At 49.7% G+C, this 17,955-nt stretch overlaps 1 protein-coding gene across 8 annotated transcripts in view; it reads right to left on the bottom strand.

Annotated features, from left to right (window-relative positions):
• LOC8033729 (rho-related BTB domain-containing protein 1) overlaps nt 1–17,955 on the bottom strand; it is a 179,503-nt gene that overhangs the window by 57,586 nt on the left and 103,962 nt on the right. For 3 of the 8 annotated variants that reach the window (XM_040217035.3, XM_042287111.1, XM_042287112.1), the window contains exon 1: nt 3,282–3,941. The exons of 4 other annotated variants lie outside the window; for them this stretch is intronic. In XM_040217035.3, the coding sequence (XP_040072969.2) occupies nt 3,282–3,787 (506 nt within the window). In that variant the 5' untranslated portion in view covers nt 3,788–3,941. Of the gene's footprint in view, nt 1–3,281; nt 3,942–17,955 lie in introns of those variants that run through there. One more of the 8 variants, XM_040217036.3, reaches the window with a different exon arrangement.

Raw genomic sequence — 17,955 nt, 5'->3', positions numbered from 1 at the left:
GCGAATGACGGAGGTCAAAAAAGCGTCTCTCGATCTAAACATCGTGAGAACCACGTGTTCCCCGGATCCCTATCTAGGTCTAGTTCAGGCAGGCTGTGGGTGCCATCGGGCATTAGGTACCGCCGTGTCGGGGAGTGCTTTGGGGGCATACTTGGGCCGTATGCCCTGAGTATGCCCCTGTGGACGGCTCTTTCCCTCGCCCTTCTTGGGTGACTTGCCACCGCCACAGCCTTCGGGATCATTGGACGCGTCAGCTCCTCCAGGGAGCGAACTATAATATATCGGCAAGGCAACCACGGATGCGTTCAACGGCCGGGGGTTTCGGCGGGGGGGAGGGCCTGGCTCCACGGAGCTCTATCTGAGGCTCCTCCCCTTTCCGTGGATATGCCTATGGGATCCTGTCACATCAGGGAGTTTTCGTATATCGTTTCCGCTGTCCCGCTGCAGGCAAGGTGCCGCGCAAGCGCGGTATGAGCACTCTTCGTTCCGGAGGACGTAACGGAGTGGGACGGACTTTACCGCTAGGTGCGTGTGTGTTGCAGACGGCGTTCTTTTCGAGTAAGCGCACAACTCCTTCGTCTTCCACCCCCCCCCCCCCTTTTTTTTTCCCCCGATCCTCGCAGCAGGGGGGGTTGGGACGTGACCGGGAACCGTACAGCGCGCCGCGGAGATACCTCCACCACTGACTAGAACGCACGCAAGGGGTACAGTGCACGGTTTTAAAGAGACTCGAGGTTCCAGATAGATAGGCGAACAGGAAGAGAGCTCCGCACGACACCTCCCTCGTGCAGGAGCTAATCCGAGTCAATCGCTTATGTTTACCTCATCTGTCCGTTCCACGCCGCGTAGCGCTACCGCACCGATGCCACGGCGAAACGACAAATGGACGCTTCCGATACGGATCGCGCATCGGTATGCGAAGGTAGACCGGTCCGTTATCGGCGTCGTGCGGAGGGGCACAGCCGGCGCCTCCGCGAGCACTGTATGCGCTTCGGGAAACCGCTAATAGTGAGGTCTGCGTCCGCGGCGCCCGATGTTTGCTCGCGGTGAAGGAGGAGGAGGCACGCCGCGTGCTCGCGAGTTCGTCGCTCCCGGCGCAGCAGAGACGAGTTGGCTGCGCCGCGTCAGACTAAAAGTAGCGCGCCGCTTGAGGCCAAACACGCCTGCCAAAAAGCTTTCCCCTCCTTCGCGCGCGAGACACAAAACAGCGTCTTCCTGCGGTAGTGTGCCAACGCGGGAGTTATGCAGGAGGGGACGCAACACGTGCTTGTGTTGATGTCTGTATAGCGTGCGGCAGCGGCGGCATTTTGCGGGGGTTCGGGGAAAGCTCGCCGCATCTCGCAGGAAGGTTTTTGCTTTTCGAGGACGTCGATCATTTTTATTAGTATTATTTTTTCAGCGTGACTCCGTTCCAAGTAACGCCCCATACGTTGTTTTGGAGGCTTTGCTTGTGACCCTTGCATTTGAGAATTTCGTAAATATTCCAGAGTTTGTTTCCGTGTTCTCCGGCTATACTCAGCTCCTCCCGATAAGTCCCCCCCCCCCCCCAAACTACCACACACACACACAAACACACACACACGCAGACGCACACACAGCACAGCACACAAGGAAATCGGCGTTCGGAGCTCCATTCATTTTTTTTTTTTGTACGAGTTTTGGTTTGCTCTTGATAAAACTATCTCGGAGCCCAGAAACGTCGCCCCCTAGTCTCCTACTGAGCACTCGGTGTCAACGAAAGCACACAAGAAAACACCAGTGGCCAAAACGGAGGTTCACGAGCCACAGTCGGCTCTCGGCGTGGCCATGTCAACGCGTCTCTCGTGATTTTGGAACTCTAAAAACAAAACAACTCGGGCCAACTGCAAACATTAGTAGCTTTTCCAGAAACTATAAAGCCGCGTTTGTCAAAACTTTCCCCCTTAAAAGAAAAAAAAAAAAAGCATTATTGGAAAGACATTAAGCAGTTTTAGTGGACCGTGTTTCCCCCTCCGCTAACCCTCCGCAACGAAGAAACCGCCACTGCGCCTGCGTGCCGATGGCCTTGGCTGTAGAGTTCCGGGTAGCGGAGGGACTTAGCGGAGGAAGAAACACGGTCTGCTAAAACTCGCTACTGAACTATACAGGGTGTTTCACTGAACACAGGCAAAAATGTTCCTGCGAAAACAATCCATCGCGCAGAAAAGGATAGATACCATACTGGTCAGAGCCACGGGACCTATTCAGCGAGGTCCGTAGCTTTGGGGACAGTTAAACGTATAAGTCTGGAATACTTAACCTTTTTTTGTACTCAGTAACGATGAAGGCCTCGTATGAATTAGAAACTTACAGAGCGTCGGAAAGCACTAAAGGGCAAACCTCCGGAGGGGAAAACTCGAAACATTGGAAGATCGCGGCGGCGGGGCGAGCAGTCGGGCAGCTTACGTTTAGGTCAAGTCAGGGTATCCAAGCTGTGCAGCCCACACTATGATATGTTTTCGGGGAAATCCGAAGGTCAGAAGAATACTTGCCGGTCAATGTTCTGTCAATTCGGATTTATTCGAAAAAAAAACTCAGAATTTCGACGCGGTCATAACGACAGTGTTTTACAAATAAACTCTATAAGAGGGCAGGGCCAGTGGTCCTGAGGAGAGGCCATTTCAGTTTCCTTTCAAATCTCGAACTGTCAAGCTTTTTTGAGGACAACGGGTAATGGTCCCAGGCCTTTATTTATTTTATTTTTGAAGTTTTAAAATTTTGGAACACCGTAAAATTAAACTCCGAATTTCGAAGAACTAAGAAGAAGAATAAACTCCGACAACCCCCGAATTTTTAGCGAAAAAGCGAACTTCCGGTTCATCAAAATAATTAACAAAGCCCACCTTAACACCGCTGCTTAAAACGTTGATGAAACATCTCACCATTAATTCTCCAGGCGAACGCCAAAAGAACCAAGAAGAGCGAGATCTGTTCAAATCTTTCGAATGTTCTCGTAAACCAAATTGGCTCCTGAGAGACGGTAAATCGCACAACCGAATGACCTCGCTAAATCTCCAACTTTGTCGTTCGTGTAGCATTTAGGCTTTCTAGCACTGGTGGTACAAGCAAGCTCGACGGGCTTGCAAAGACGGAGCGGCGGGAAGTCACTTGGGACGCAAGCAGAGGTTCATGTTCGTAAACAGTAAAATAGTCTATTATGAAAACATAAGAAAACAGGGCTGCGTGAGCGGGCCTTGGCAGAGAAGAATCGCGGAGCGAGAACGGAGTCTCCGAAACCCTCCAAGACGGCGCCGTCGACTCACCCCTCGGACGAAGATGAGAAGGCGGGTCGTGTTCCCAACGAGCGCGTCAAGCGTCCGCCGACGGCCCTGGCAGCTCGGGCACACGTGCGCGCGAATCCCGGCGCGAGCTGGTCGCGAGGGAGCGAACGGCTCGGCTGCTGGTCACTGCCCCCGGAGCAGCCAGCAGCCCGGACCTCTTCTTCAACCAGCTTCACAGTCACCTGGCGGCGAGCGCAGCCGCCACGTTCCCCGGTCGCCGTGCAAAACGCGCCGCACGTCCCGCTTGACGACAGCGTACGTCCTCCCGCTCGCCCGCCCGACCCGCGCCGCCGCGCCCACCGGCGACGACGGTACGCCCGTCTTGACGCCCGACCAACGCTGTGCGCCCGACGACACCGGCCGAGGGGAGCGGCATGTCCTCGGAAGCGCCGTCGTGACGCTGCCTCCGGAAGCGGACGATTCCTTTTATGAGCGAGGAAAGAGTTGACGAACCGCGCGAAAAGTTGGCCGCTTTGCTGCAAACACATTCAGGAAAGAGAAAAAGAAAAAAAAAGACAACATACGCGAGGCTTTCGAACCTCGGCGCGCGTGGAGACGCGGTTTGTGTGGATTTTGTCCACTTTCTTCGTTCCTGAAGAATTTGCGTTTCACGCAGGAATGTGATCGGGAAAAAAAAAATATATATATAATAATAAAAAAAGGCTGCGTTAGATTTTGAGAACGTGACCGGAAGTCACTGTCATAAACCCCCTCCCCCCCCCTTTTTTTTTTTTGTTGTTGTTTTTCTTTCTGTATTCGTTTGAAACGTTACGTTATTGGCAGTTCGTCATTCGCTGGGCTGCCCGCGATTTGAAGTGACCGATTCTTCACATCTGCGCGTTTTGATAAATAATACATTTATCTGGAATGTATACAAACAAGGCCGCTGTTTTATTTCGATAATTTTACTGAAAGAGGGAGCTGTCAAAACAACATTCACCAAATGTTCGTTGTTATATATATATATATATATATGAAATCACCCATATATATATATATATATATATATATGGGTGATTTCATCTCAAATCGGGCAAGCTAAAAGGGTCTAATTTTTAATTTTCACGAAAAAAATATATGTTTTGGGGATATTTCTCAAATGCAGGAGGGCGCAAACCGCATGTTCTCCCGATTTTTTGTTCTCCAGTTACGAGCCGTAGAAGCCGCAGTGGCTTCTACGGCTCGTAAAACAATAGCGTCAGCAGAGGGTGTCAAACACGCGACCTGTGACGGCAGGCAAAAACACTAGTTTCTGCCACTGCGGCTTCTACGGCTCGTAACTCGAGAACAAAAAATCGGGAGAACATGCGGTTTGCGCCCTCCTTCATTTGAGAAATAACCCCAAAACATATATTTTTTTCGTGAAAATTAAAAATTAGACCCTTTTAGCCTGCCCGATTTGAGATGAAATCACCCATATATATTTGTTACGTGCGCGTTCGTCCACTATATCGCTCAAAATAACTTTTTTTTTTGTTTGTTTGTTTAGCACGCGGGTGCGCTGCGGAGAAGCAAGATAGGCAGGATCGCGACGTCCGCCGCAAATGTCTTTTCTCCGCAGTGCACAGCTGCACAGTAAGAAGCGCGCTCAACGGAGCTAACTAAACCCACCCAAACACGGTACGAATGAGGATAAATATTGAGAAACTTCGAAGGAGCGACCCTGTTCACACAAACAAACGCCTGTCGTAGCCAATGTTGCTGTTGTTTCCAGCTTTTTTTTTCTATTATTATTGTTGATATTATGAGTGTGCTAGGTGGGAAGTGGTCCTTTGGGTCAAAACGAAGCGTTACACTGCGCGACACCGTTCACGCTTACGGTGTCCCGCAGTGTACAGTTGGTATCTGATGTGAAACATATCGACTCGCTATGTTTAAGTATTGAGAAAATGGAAGCCACTTTAGGCGCAATGTCGGCGCGAATTCCTCGCATTTTAGTGCAACCGAGAAGGATGTAGCAGGGTGTAAGCACTTCGACGCAGTATGGCGCAAATGGCGCGCAGCAATCCTATAAGTGGGTGTGTAACGATCTCTATTAAAAAGACACGCGAGATCCCTTTCTTCAAATTGATTAGAAGAATTCAATTGATTGACTGAACAGCTACCAGCGTCACCGGTGACGCCAATAAGGTGCCTGGAACGCGTCTCCGACTGGTGTGTTCACCGCGTCCAAGAAAAGGGGTCCCTCGATTTCTGCCTGATGACGTCATACAAGTGTCACGCTGCCGCCGGTCGCGATCCTGGCGGCGTCACCGCAGCGGTGGTGGATGTGGCAGACGTCTGTCCTGCTGCAGGCAGCTCTCCAGCTTGACAGGCCACGAAAGCTTCGACAGCCAGGAGTTGGGACGCCGCGACGACAGCGACACTCGCGTTCGCTCGTGCTTTTCGCCGGCATTTCTACGACCAGCCGCCAGGATCGCGACATGCGACAGCGTGACACTCCGGCTTTTCTGACGTCATTTGTTGCCACATTGGAACCGCTTTCGATGCATGGGCGGAATGCATGGATTAACGTCGCATCAGCCACCACTGCTCCGGACCATGCTCCGGTGCCCGTACTTCCTGCAGCGTACATTTGGCACCATCGAATTCGCTCTTTTCGGCAAGCCTTGCCGAGAAGTACAAATTCGATGGTGCCAAATGTATGCTGGAGGAATTGGGCACAGGAATGGTGCGGAAGAGTGGCGGTTGGTACGGTGCCATATGACGTCACGTGCAAGACATCTGTAGGACGCTAAACACACCAGACGGAGACCCGTTCCAGGCACCCTAGCTCTAACAACTCCCGTTTACACAAAAAAAAAAAAAAAAATACAAGGTCCATTTGGCAGACCGTTTTCAACGAAGTGGGATCCAGAATCTGGCGGCGGGGCCCCAGCACTAAAAATAAGCCCGTGCGTCTACTTTCCCGCACAGCACTCGGAGAGCCAATCACCGCAACTCACGGTGGCACATCAGCGAATGACGATGCCGAAACATATGTTTAGACCAAAAAAGGCAGTCCGAGTTCTGACATTCAGCAATGCAAGCGTGACGTTTTGTATTACTTAATGTAACAACCCAGACTGCGTTTTTTAATCTAAACATATGTTTCGGCATCGTCATTCGCTGAGTTGCCTCCGTAAGCTGCGGTGATTGGCTCTCCGAGTGTTGTGCGGGAAAGCAGACACACGTGCTTTTTTTAGAGTGAGCGAGCGAAAATCACAGTCCACCAATCGCGAGCTCCCCGCTTTGTCAGGCGCTAGGGAATAGACGACTCTAGAATAGACTATACTTCCGAAAATCCCCGCATGCAACACTGCGCGCGTGGCATTATGGGACCTTTTTGGCCATGGAGAGGACTGGCGCGGGTTCGGTTCCGATTGCCCCGTTGACGTAGTGCATCCCAGCACTGCGTGAAAATTAATTCAGTCCTCGCTCGCAATGCACCCATTCATCTTCGTGAGAGCCCCCGTTGAAACACGGACCTCCAGCGGCAGAGGCTCCGGAAGTCTTTCTTTAGAGGGGGGGCTCGACATCTCCGAAATCCTCAAGGTTAGGTTGGTTTCAGGTTGACATTAATTGCCACATTTGAATGAAAACATATTAATGCACCGCGTTCGCATATTCGCGCACATATCCATGGAAAACAAATTAAAACAATGGTTCAGTAAAATAACAGTAAGAAGCTTGCACTGACAACTCATACAATGATTGGATAACCACTGAAATCAGCCGCACCATGTGTTCTTTATTTTTTCTTTCCTATACCAACTGTTACATGTCAACCGCAGCTGTGCCTATGCCAAATTGGTTATGTCTAAAAATGAAAACCTTCCTTCATTTAGGGATTCTCGGGGAAGCATGATGTATTAACGCAAACGTAGACAAACAAGTGTTAAAAGTTTAGACAAAACCCCGAGACTCGGGGGGAAAAAAGGACAACACAACACGGAGTCTCAAACACAGCAAGTTGGGCCATCGGATGTCTTAACTGGAAGCAGAGGTTGCATACATCGGTATGTACCTCAGGATCAAGTACATCGACCGTGATCGCTTCGGACTCCTGGCGTCAATACAAGTTGGGGGGCATCACAAAAGGAGGGTACTGAAGGATAAGAGCTGTGTTTCAGACTTCGTGTTGTGTTGTCCCGAGTTTGTAAACATGTGTCGCCTCATGCCTCACCACCCTGCGGGCACGACGCCGCATGCGCGCAAAGCTTTCGCCATCGAAGGCGCCTTGTCAAATTTTGGAGCTCGTAGACTTTCGCCTTTTCTAAGCACTCCCGAATCCCCACTCAAGCTCACCAGCCCCGCCCCCACCCCCCCCCCCCCCCCCTGTCCTAATGATGGCCTTTAAGCGCCGCGGTAGTACCGCCTGCCTGTTTTGTCCGCGGGCCAGAAGCACCATGCATCTTCTGGGCTTCTTGCTTCCACACGGGGGAAGCAGACAAACGCTCGCCGACGTCGTCTTGTCGGAATCCATTCATTTCGCTGTCTCCTCTTTGCTCGCTCTAAACTGGTTGTCAATCAGGCTCATGAGTCCTGCCTGTCAGTTTCTTCTGGTTTTGACTTTTCAAGCAAGCCTCTCCGTCGCCCCGGTGCTTTTTGTGCTTGGCGGAGGTGAGGAGGGCGGTAGGTCAGCATGCATAAAGAGTCATTTCATTTATTTCGGCTCAGAAGAGACGGAGGCACAGCAGATAGGCCGAAGGCCCATACCAGATAACCTGCAAACACACAAACTAAAAAAAAAAAAAAAAAGAGGGAGGGGGAGGGGGGGGGGGGGGCTCGGCAGCTCGGTCCTGAGGACAGGAGGGGCTCAAGCCCACCCTGCCCCCCCGCTTCCGGAGCCCCTGTCCAGCGGTCGTATACGGACCTGCCTATGCGGAGCATAAGTCCGTCTGCTTCTTGCACATGGGTTGCGATGACGTCCAAACACCGAGCTCTTATTGGCTGATTGAAAAAAAAAAAAAGAAATACTGGCTAGACTTTAAGGAACCTAGTATTGAGGTCTACTCGCTATCCTTTCAATCAAAGCCAATCAGAGGTCGGCATTATTCTGACGTCACCGCAACTCCTGCGCAGGAAGCAGACGACTTGCTCTCCGCATAGGCTTAGTGAGGAGTAGGAGTACGGCCCAGTGGCGGATCCAAGGGGGGGGCGGTGGGGGCGATCGCCCCCCCCAAACGCCTCGCCATTTTTTTTTTTTTTTTGTGGAGCCATTGTTTTTTATATTTTTTGTCTTTTTGCTCGCTTTTGAAGCACATCCCTTGGTACGCCAAAAAGTGTGGCGGCAACGCGAAGGGAGTGACGCTGTTGCTTCACTTTCAAGAGCATTCGTAGTGTTACTTATGCGGCATGAAGCCCCTGTTGTCTTTCTTTTGTACGTTTTGATCCTCCTAGACACCGAGAGGAAAATATGACTCAGGAACAACCAGGAAACTGGTACATTATTGACACACGCGTCATACAATGCTACATTGTCGCGTTTTGTCTCGCGCGTATCCCGTTACGCGAATAATTATTTCCGTAAAAAAAAGCACGCTGAACACTCAAATTTGGTCTGCATGAAGCGAATAAAACTTAGGAATGAAATTAAATTATACCTTGGTAGAAAGTCTGTGCCAACCGGGGCGTACTTCTCGAAGCGAAATCTCGCGCGGAATTATGCACCTCTTTGACGGGCGGTAAACTCGGCAATCTCAAATCGGCATTTCTTTTTCTCCGGAAAGGACTTGCCAAAGGCAGTCATTTATGGCTCACGCAAAGTGAACAGGCTAAGGCACGTCTCAGTGAAGCTTGAGACTTGTGTCTAGGTGATAGCTGGCACTAAACAAAAACTTTCGTTGGATGCCTTCACTCCAACTGTCGCATTTTGCCCCGCGTCTCATTTGGCCCATCTTACCCTACTTCACTTTGGACAAACGCAATCTATTAGTTTTGGAGCTTCCCCCACACGAGTGTTCGTGCGGTCGAGGTGTTTTTTGACATATCAGTAGTAGTAACCAGGCATTGTGCGCAGCTTTTATCGGCGCCCAGCATGCTCGGGCTCACAAGCGCTTAGCTTCGAAAGCATACACTGTAAAAAGTAACCGTCAAATTTACGGCGCTATACGCTAATAAAAACTACACGTACGCCGTGAAGAGGAATTATCTGAAATGCACCGTAAACGAGCAAAAAAACCGAGAGGGAAACACAAAACTTCATGGAGCAAGAAAACAGAAAGAAAAGACGCGCTTCGCTAATTGGTCACCACTCTTGACCTTTCGGAAGCTGCGGGAACCCAGAGAGTCTCCTCTCGCCCCTTCACCTCCTTTCTTTGTCCGCGCCAGCCGCGCCAACGCAGAGCGTAACTGCCTTAACTGAAAAAGGAAAAAAAAAGAGAACTAAGAGCAAACAGTAGAGCAACAATGCGACTATCTAGAAGCATAAACAAAAGAAAGGAACGTTGGTTGGGACAACGCGGAAAGAAGTGGAAAAAGCTGACGTTCAGTTCATTTTCCCGCCTTCCCACCCGTCTCCGCGCCATTTCGTCCTCGTTCGTTTGTGGCATTCCCGGATTTTTGTGCACCTGAAAATTTGGAGCGGAAGGCAACTGGATACTCGAGGCAGGTATTTCACTATCAATCTGCTGCTTGATTGGCAAGGATAATGTAATGGTGGCATAAATACAACACTCTAAAAGATGTTTACTTGCAGAATTTGTAGTTTCTGTTCAAGCACGCTTGATGGTTGTGCAATTCGATGAGCACGTTTTCAGCTTTCGAATTCTTCAGTGTGTGGACGAAGGATGCTGTCGCCAGTTTGTTACGTATGATGCTCTCAGGTGTCATATTTTGAGAAGACATAGGCATTGGTACGCCTAAGGGAAGTTTGGTTTGTTTCGAGGAGTTTGGAAAGCTTTCAGTGCACTTTGCCACCATGCCTAGAGGAGTGCCACACAAGGGAGGCTTTGCTAAAACATTTAAAAGGCCACATCACCGACAGCATTTTGTTTTCGTGTTCGTGCTCCAACTGTCAGAAGGTGTGAAATCATAGTTCGATCACGGCACATTTGAACTGGGCGCATTTACGAGTGACGGGTTTCTTGGGCGACGGCGCATCGCCTGCAGTCCCGCTTCAGGTTGAGGACTCTTCGACTCGGTCGACTAGTGCGGATTCTAATGAAGACGGTGCTGTTAACGTGATGCAATCCCCTAATGATAACTACGACGTGTTAATGTCTCTGTCTGCAGGAGAAAAAAGGAAGGCCCTAAATTCGACCTTGTTTTTTTTTTTTGTACCTGAAGTTCAACGGAACGCTTCTTATGCCGGTATCAACAGTTCAAAAAACCATTTATGAATTTCAACGTCGGCATTTCTTGTACAAACAATACATGTTCGGCCAACTTGCTGAAAGCCTTCAAAACGTGCTTGGTTCAGTCGAGGTTCATAACATCATTGAGTTCATAACATCACTATACAATGATGTTATGAACCTGAATACTACCACCTTTCTCGTCGTTTAAATTGCACCGTAAACATAACGGCGCGCTGTAAATTTTTTTTTACCGCAAATTTGAAGGCCGACCGTAGATTTCTACGGTCCCCGTTTAAATTTATCGTAAACCAGATTTACAGTGCACCGTTATTTTTACTGTACAAGTTTGGCAGCATCAGCTGCCTGGTATTTGACCGTAAATTCTACGGTCAAATTTAGTCAGGACGCTACAGTGTAGCGTCCTGACTGGTGCCCCATACGAGCAGGCACGTATGGCGTTGCACGTGAATATAGCTTTGGTAAGCTTGCAATTGCACGTGATTTTCCGCACGAGCAGAGACATTGCGTTGGCCAGATGCCCAGCTTTCTTAGGCTATGCAGTCAAAAGTACGGGAGCGTGTGCCTTGGTGTGCATAGCCACAGAAAGTTCAAAGAGTTCATCCCCTACAGGTAAACCGATACAAAAGCTCTCAAGATCTATATTATGTTATCAGAGTTTAGTAAAAACGATGACTCCACAAAAAATATAAACACTCCCCTCCCCCCCCCCCCCCCCCCCCGTTTTACGCCGAGGAACCGCCCCCCCCAAAATGGAGGTCTGGATCCGCCCCTGGTACGGCCGGGCCACGTCTCGTACCTTTTGGGCGGCCTGTCTAGAGTGCAGCGTGACCCTCCCGGCTCATGGAAACTTTAAGAAGCCCATTGAGGAGAAGATACAACGGGATGGCCGGCACAGTATAGTTCTTCTTCCATCTGCCTTCGTAGTCCTGTTTACACGTGCACTAACTCTGGCACGTCGGGAGCCTCCCAATAAAAACAAAAAACGTGCCCCAGTATTTTAGCCGTATTGGTAGACAACACCTACATCATTAAAAATTTAAGGAAAGTCGCATATTCGAAAATGCAAGCCCTGTATTTGGTCGTGGCAAGATGCAAATCGATACCGAAACTGTGGCCAAAGGGTACTCAAGATGCTTAGCGCGGTACTACGCCGCTAATATCGCTTCGATTTGGCAAGATGTCCATTATTGCGTACTTCTGCGAAAATCCAATCGCTGGAGTGAACAGAGAGAGTCCAGCAAATGACAAGGGTGCAAAACAAAAAAACAAAAAAAAATGCAACAGGCGAGTTGACCAGTTGCAAAAACCGGCCACGCGCGCAGCCCGCAACGATTTATGGGAATGCCCTTGCTCCCGCAGCATTTACCATCTACCACGATACACTGAACAGAGCGAGAAAGAAAGAGGGCAGCCCGTTTCACCGTAAGCAAGAGCGTAGCCGACGAATCAAGCAGCGCCTACTGGTGCAACATCACTATATGTTCGCCGTTCTTCCGCGCGGGCATCAACCGGCTCAACCAACCAAGCGCAGTGAATGCGCCATAGTACTTTATTATGTGCGTTTGTGTTTGTACGTCTTCTATAGCCTTCGACTCTTGCGACCGACTTCGACCGACAGAGACCAGACCGGTTTTTAAGCCTTTTGCGACTTCTTAGGACCGGATGCGATGCAGCGGAGCTGGTCCTAAGAAGTCGCAAGAGGCTTAAAAGCCGGTCTGGTCTTTCTCGGTCGAAGTCGGTCGCAAGAGTGTGAACGGGCCTTTACTTACGGTGAAACAAAGTACATATAACAAAGCCGGTATTCATTGGGGTGGTATGCTGCGTCATCTGTCTACGAAAAACCCAAAACTCGCCATATCGAATGAAGTTTCGGGTTTCTCTGTACTTGCGGAAACGGTGTCCATTTTTTGAAAAAGTTATCATCGCCACTTTCATCGTGAGTATTCCTCACCAATACAGACCGCACAACCGGAGCTAGGTTTAAACCTGCACCAGGGGCCTGTCGATCTGTCAACACTTATCCAAAAGCGATTCAAAATGTCATCGCTGCTGCTGGCTTCCTGCTGACTTTTCCGCATCCGACAGCGAACCAAACATCCTGTTTTACGAACACGAATCCCTCTCGAATTCCGTTATCGTGTGTGTGCGGTTCGAACAGGCGCGGCGCCGTTTTGGTAAACATGTGGATTGAGAGCCGGATGCAGGTGCAAAGACTGCCCCGAGGCCGCATACGAAGTACGCAAGTACCAATAAGAGCGAACAAATTCAGATGGGATGAGGATAGCACGATCCGTAACCCGCGCCAAACGGCCTACTTTCCATATGGTTTACGTTGAGGTATATGTAGAATCTCTGGCACATGGTGCCAAACAAACAGCAAGCAAACGATTCGCCCCGACCTTTCACAGACATCCCACTCTTTTCGATTCTTTCGTTGCACGAGGTGCGGCAAAAAAGAACATACACTCACAGAGATACACACAAACACACTCTCTCCCTCTCTCTCTCTCTCTCACGCGCGCGCGTGCGCGCGCGCGAGAGAGAGAGAGAGAAAGAGAGTATTTCGTGAGTGTAAAAAAATTCGAACGCACTCCGGACCAAGTCTCGGCAATGGAAAACCTTCAATAACAATCAAACATGTTTTTTTTTTTTTTTTTGCTGCTATGCATTAATTTACTTAGATGTGCCGAGTGTTCTGCGTTCCACGTGCCGCCACTTCTCGACGTCAAAAGTGGTGCTGTGGTCAGGCGCAGAGTGTCGAACCGGAACCAAACCGAACCGAAAACCGGAACCGAGCCGTTATTTTTAGCAGAACCGGAACTGAACCGAACCGAACCGAAATCTTCGCCGCCATCTTGGAACTGAACAGGAAAAAAATAGAGAGTAACAATAACCGGTTCAAAACGGTTCACGGCAATTCTTTAATTTATTTATTACAAAATGAATGTTTGAGAAATAAAAATTGACAGCTATATTTCTATGAAGTGATCGAATTGGCATTTACCGAATATCAATCAAAGAGAAATTGTGGGCTTTCGCGGCGCTCTTGTATTGGCACTATATCTGATTAATCATGTGTCACGTGGTCACGTGACGTTATGGTGCAAAGACAAGCTGACAAGTAATGTCACGTCAAGTGGCCCCGTATTGGGTTGGAGTTCCCCCAAAGGGTAAGTAAAAGGCATAACAGCGTGTCGTCTGCTCAAAGAGAGAACCTTAGTTTTGGGAGGATTTAGTAGCAAATTATTTTCCAAAGACAATTGCAGTATGTTATTTACGTCGTGCTGAAGAGCATTGCAATCAAGAGGACCAGCAACGCGCAAAATCTTAAAAATATCCGCAAACAGTAAGAGCGCAGCTTTTTTGACACATGAGGTTGTATCGGTTACAAATATCAGAAACAGAAGAGGCACTAGAATTCAGCCCTTAGGGACATCTGAAGTTGAGCAAAATTGTATGCAATGAGCACTAGAAATTTGAACATGATTCGTACGACATGACAATTAGCTTTAAAACCAGAGTAGTAGTTCAGAACAACAACCGCTACTATCTAAGAAATACCTGCCCGCCCACTTACCCGCAAAACACTCAAAGAGCCAATCTCTGAGATCTACGCAATCAGCTCAGCGAATGATGAGGCGGAACATCCGTTTAGACCTAAAAATGAAGTCTGCGCTGTGGCATTACGCAATGCAAGCATGAGGCTTTGCATTGCGTAATCCCACAGTGCAGGCTTCATTTTTAGGTCTAAACAGATGCTCCGCCTCATCATTTGCTGAGCTGATTGCGTAGATCTTAGAGATTGGCTCTTTGAGTGTTTTGCGGGTAAGTAGACCCGTCAGCGCACAGCTTCAGCAGCGGCGAGGGCCCGAAATATACCTTCGGGTCCTCGCGTCTCGCCGCAGCGTCTCGTGGCAGCGACGAGACGCTGCGTTTCGGCCTCTCGCCGCAGCGGGGCGCCAGTCACCTGGCTCTCCTCTCATTCGTTGTCTGCCGCACCACCTTCTCCATTTCGGCGGCCGCGTCTCGTGACGATCTGCCAGGCTTTGTCAGAATATAGGAGGCTATATGGCAGGACGCACTCCTACGCCGAGCCTCCCCGAGTGGAACCCCACCTCTTACCAAGCCTCGTTTTTCGTAAAGCTAATGTCCCATCGCGTTAAACCTGTGGTCTCACTCGCTCAGTATTTAATGCACTTGCCGGCTACAATTGGTGAGGCCATTTCGTTCATAAATGAAGACCAAGAAGGACACTATAGCTGCTTCGCGCATCACTGCAAGAGAAGTTATAAATCCCCGAGGCAAGGATCTAAAGTGTTATTATTTTCTGTTCACAAAGATCCTAATCTTTTTTTTTTATTTTTTCGGAGTTGATCGAGCTTTGATCGGGGCCAAAGAACTTCAGCCTCAATCGGTGGTTTGTGAACTGCAACTCCGTATAAGGGGAAAAAAACATCGTAAGGCATATTACCCATTTGAGAAACGTATAGGTTATCGAAGTCGCAAGATATCGTCCGTGCTTTACAAAGGATGCTGCCCCGTCCATGCGGTTGAACTCCCTGCATACTACTGAACGAGGCTCCCAGTCGAAATTCCACAGGTCATCGCCCGCCTAAGCACGACAAGGCTGCCCTATCGCAACTTGCGGGTTCGACATCGCCATACTCATCGTTTAAAAGCGGCTCTACTTTTGAAGAAACTGCGTCGTTTACTATAGAGGCTTTACACACGCGCCAGAATACAGCCGCCACTGCTGACCTTCTTTTGTTTTACGGAGATACCGAGCCACTGGAACGGGTGTTGACGAGCCTCCAGAAAGGCCTATGCTGGGAAGAAGGACACAATGGAATCTAAGATGGCAAAAACCTGGACTGCTATGATCATGACGAAGTGAAGAAAATGGAATAAGCGGAAACAAAAACTGAAGGTCAGTTGTGGCGACGCCCATGCACAACTGCTGTACAGCGTCTATACAGAGAGACGGGGAACAGACACGGTCACAATGTTAAAACAGTGCGCCTATGCAAATAATATCTGGGCACTGCGCACACTGCCGGAATCGTGCAAGCAGCATCTATGGGCAGTTCCGTAACTGAGCTAATCTAGTAACGTTGATCACAAAGCTTGAAGACGAAATCCTGGGGATCGCATTGGTGACATCGCGAACAATGCTATCGTCACAACTTTGTCATCAAGTTTTGCGAAGAAGAGACTGAAAGAAAACGTCCGCTTTTATCCTTGAAATTACGCGGCGACAAAGAAACTTCTCGGTCAGTAGCTTTGCGTGCGAGTATACTTAGGTCCCTCTACTTCCAATAAGCTTGTGCAAAGTGAGAAACACTCCTACACAATATCTTTGCACGGTCCCTTTAAAAAGTTAGACTCCGCGTTCACCATTTCTGCACGAGCACGTATACACTCCTCCCAACAGTCGCGCTTCGTCATTCTTCGTCCAAACGCCCCGTTACACCATCTCCCCTGCAGGGAAAGTTGCCGTCCCGGAACTTAATTTATTATTCGTTGGATTTTTAGTCAGAGCACCGCACAGGTCACCGCAAAGCGGGCCGTGGTAGGAGTTCGCATCTTGAATACTGCGTGTTGCGTCAGGTCCCTAGAGAAATCAGGAGGGTACGTTGGTGCAACGTCGTCGGGGGCACAAGGACTTCGACTCAAGTCGAGTGTCGTCTAGAGGTTGCTGACGTTCCCTGGCGTTGTAGTGAACTGGCTATTTTCATCATGCGCTTCCTCTGCGTTGTCAAGACTGATTTCGTTGTCGAGGTCGCCTACTGGCGTCGATCGCGGTGGCGGATTGTCAGCGGCGTCTACAGCCGGCGAATTCTGGACTGCGTCAACGGGTGACGTTCGACTGGGTCGACATCATGGTGGTCGGTGTTGCCGACATCGCTCAATCCTCTGCACCTCCAGTTGAGACTCCATCGCGCCCCAGTGGCCGCGCAGTCTCAGTCACAGAAAGGCTATCTTGCTCCTCAAACTGCACGGGTAGCACAGAGATTCGGGCATTCCGGAGACGGCACGATCGACTCGCACTTGGCGCATCACGTCGCGCCTTTCGCTCCGACTGACATCGGGTAGCTTTTGCTTGGAGACGCGAGCAATCTTCAATCTTCGTGGCTATATTTGGTAACGCCCAAGCGTAAAAATGTCTTCGCCAAGATGCATCTGATGCGTCCGCGAGTATGTTTTTCTCGTTCGACCGCGTAATGAGACGAGGCCTCTAGAAAGATAAATGAACACAGCGGTTTTAGCGAACAAAACAGCGCACTGCTGACTTGCATAGATTGTTTACACGACCGATCCAACTCCCTTCTCGTCTGCCGATTCCGAAAGCCGACGGCGGTCAAATTCGAAAATTAATCGAGCCCCGCCCGTCCACGAGGCACGGAAGGATGCAGGCGCATACTCCATCTCACGAGTTGTGTGCAGTGCCATGGCAGTGCTATCAGAGGCACAGGCACGAGATCCTCGCTCTGCATTATGCTTTGTTTGCACCACCACGCACGCAGTCGGGAGAGGGGGGGGGGGGGGGGGGGGGGGGGGGGGTCTTAGAAGGGGCGTCCAACGAGAGGTTCAAAAGAACTGAGAAATTTTCGGTGGTACTGCCAAATATTACGAAAAACAAATTTTTACTCCGCTGTCGTGCGACGAGCTAACTGTAAGGGGCCGTAACACAAAAATTAAACAAAATGTTAAATCTGCACAACTTTTTTCATGCACACACCAAGCTTCACGATCTAGTGGGTTTTAGTAAAAAAAAAAACAAATAATATATATATATATATATATATAACGTTCATAATTTGCGTCTGTGGCCAGCAACACAGACTGAAATCTGATCGCACCTGCCCAATCAACCAGTTGAACGCTCTCTTAATCCGTAGGCTCGCCGCGCTCAGCCAACACGAGCTCGAATAATCGAAGCCTGCAGCATTTGGACGCCGTCCCAGTGAAATGGATCGATTGGACGTAAGTACAGCGTCATCGTTCGGCAGAACTCCGTGTCAATGCGTCGAAGGACGCTCGGCGTCGGGCCGTTGAGCTGGCGCCATGTGAGTGTGACGACGTTACGTGAACTGTTCACAGGCTTCGATTGTTCTGGTGCGGGCTCATCTCCACGGCTCCCTATCGTATGTCATTCCTCCGCCGGTTTCCTCTCCAAAACAAAAGACGATTCCGACGAAGCGAGCGATGCCCGCCATTCCATCGGCTCGAAACACGAGCCGGATGTGACAGTGAGCACATTGAAGGTTTGCGCGATGTTGCTCAGAGGCGCCGAGAGAGGTAGTACAGACGCTTTTCCCGCGCGCAAAATTTGCGCCGTCATAACTTGACCTGCT

Source organism: Ixodes scapularis, unplaced genomic scaffold (assembly GCF_016920785.2).
Source record: "Ixodes scapularis isolate PalLabHiFi unplaced genomic scaffold, ASM1692078v2 PGA_scaffold9__187_contigs__length_104089568, whole genome shotgun sequence".
NCBI lineage: Eukaryota > Metazoa > Arthropoda > Arachnida > Ixodida > Ixodidae > Ixodes > Ixodes scapularis.
Note: the sequence above shows the minus strand (reverse complement) of the source record. Positions and strands in the feature narration are given on the sequence as shown.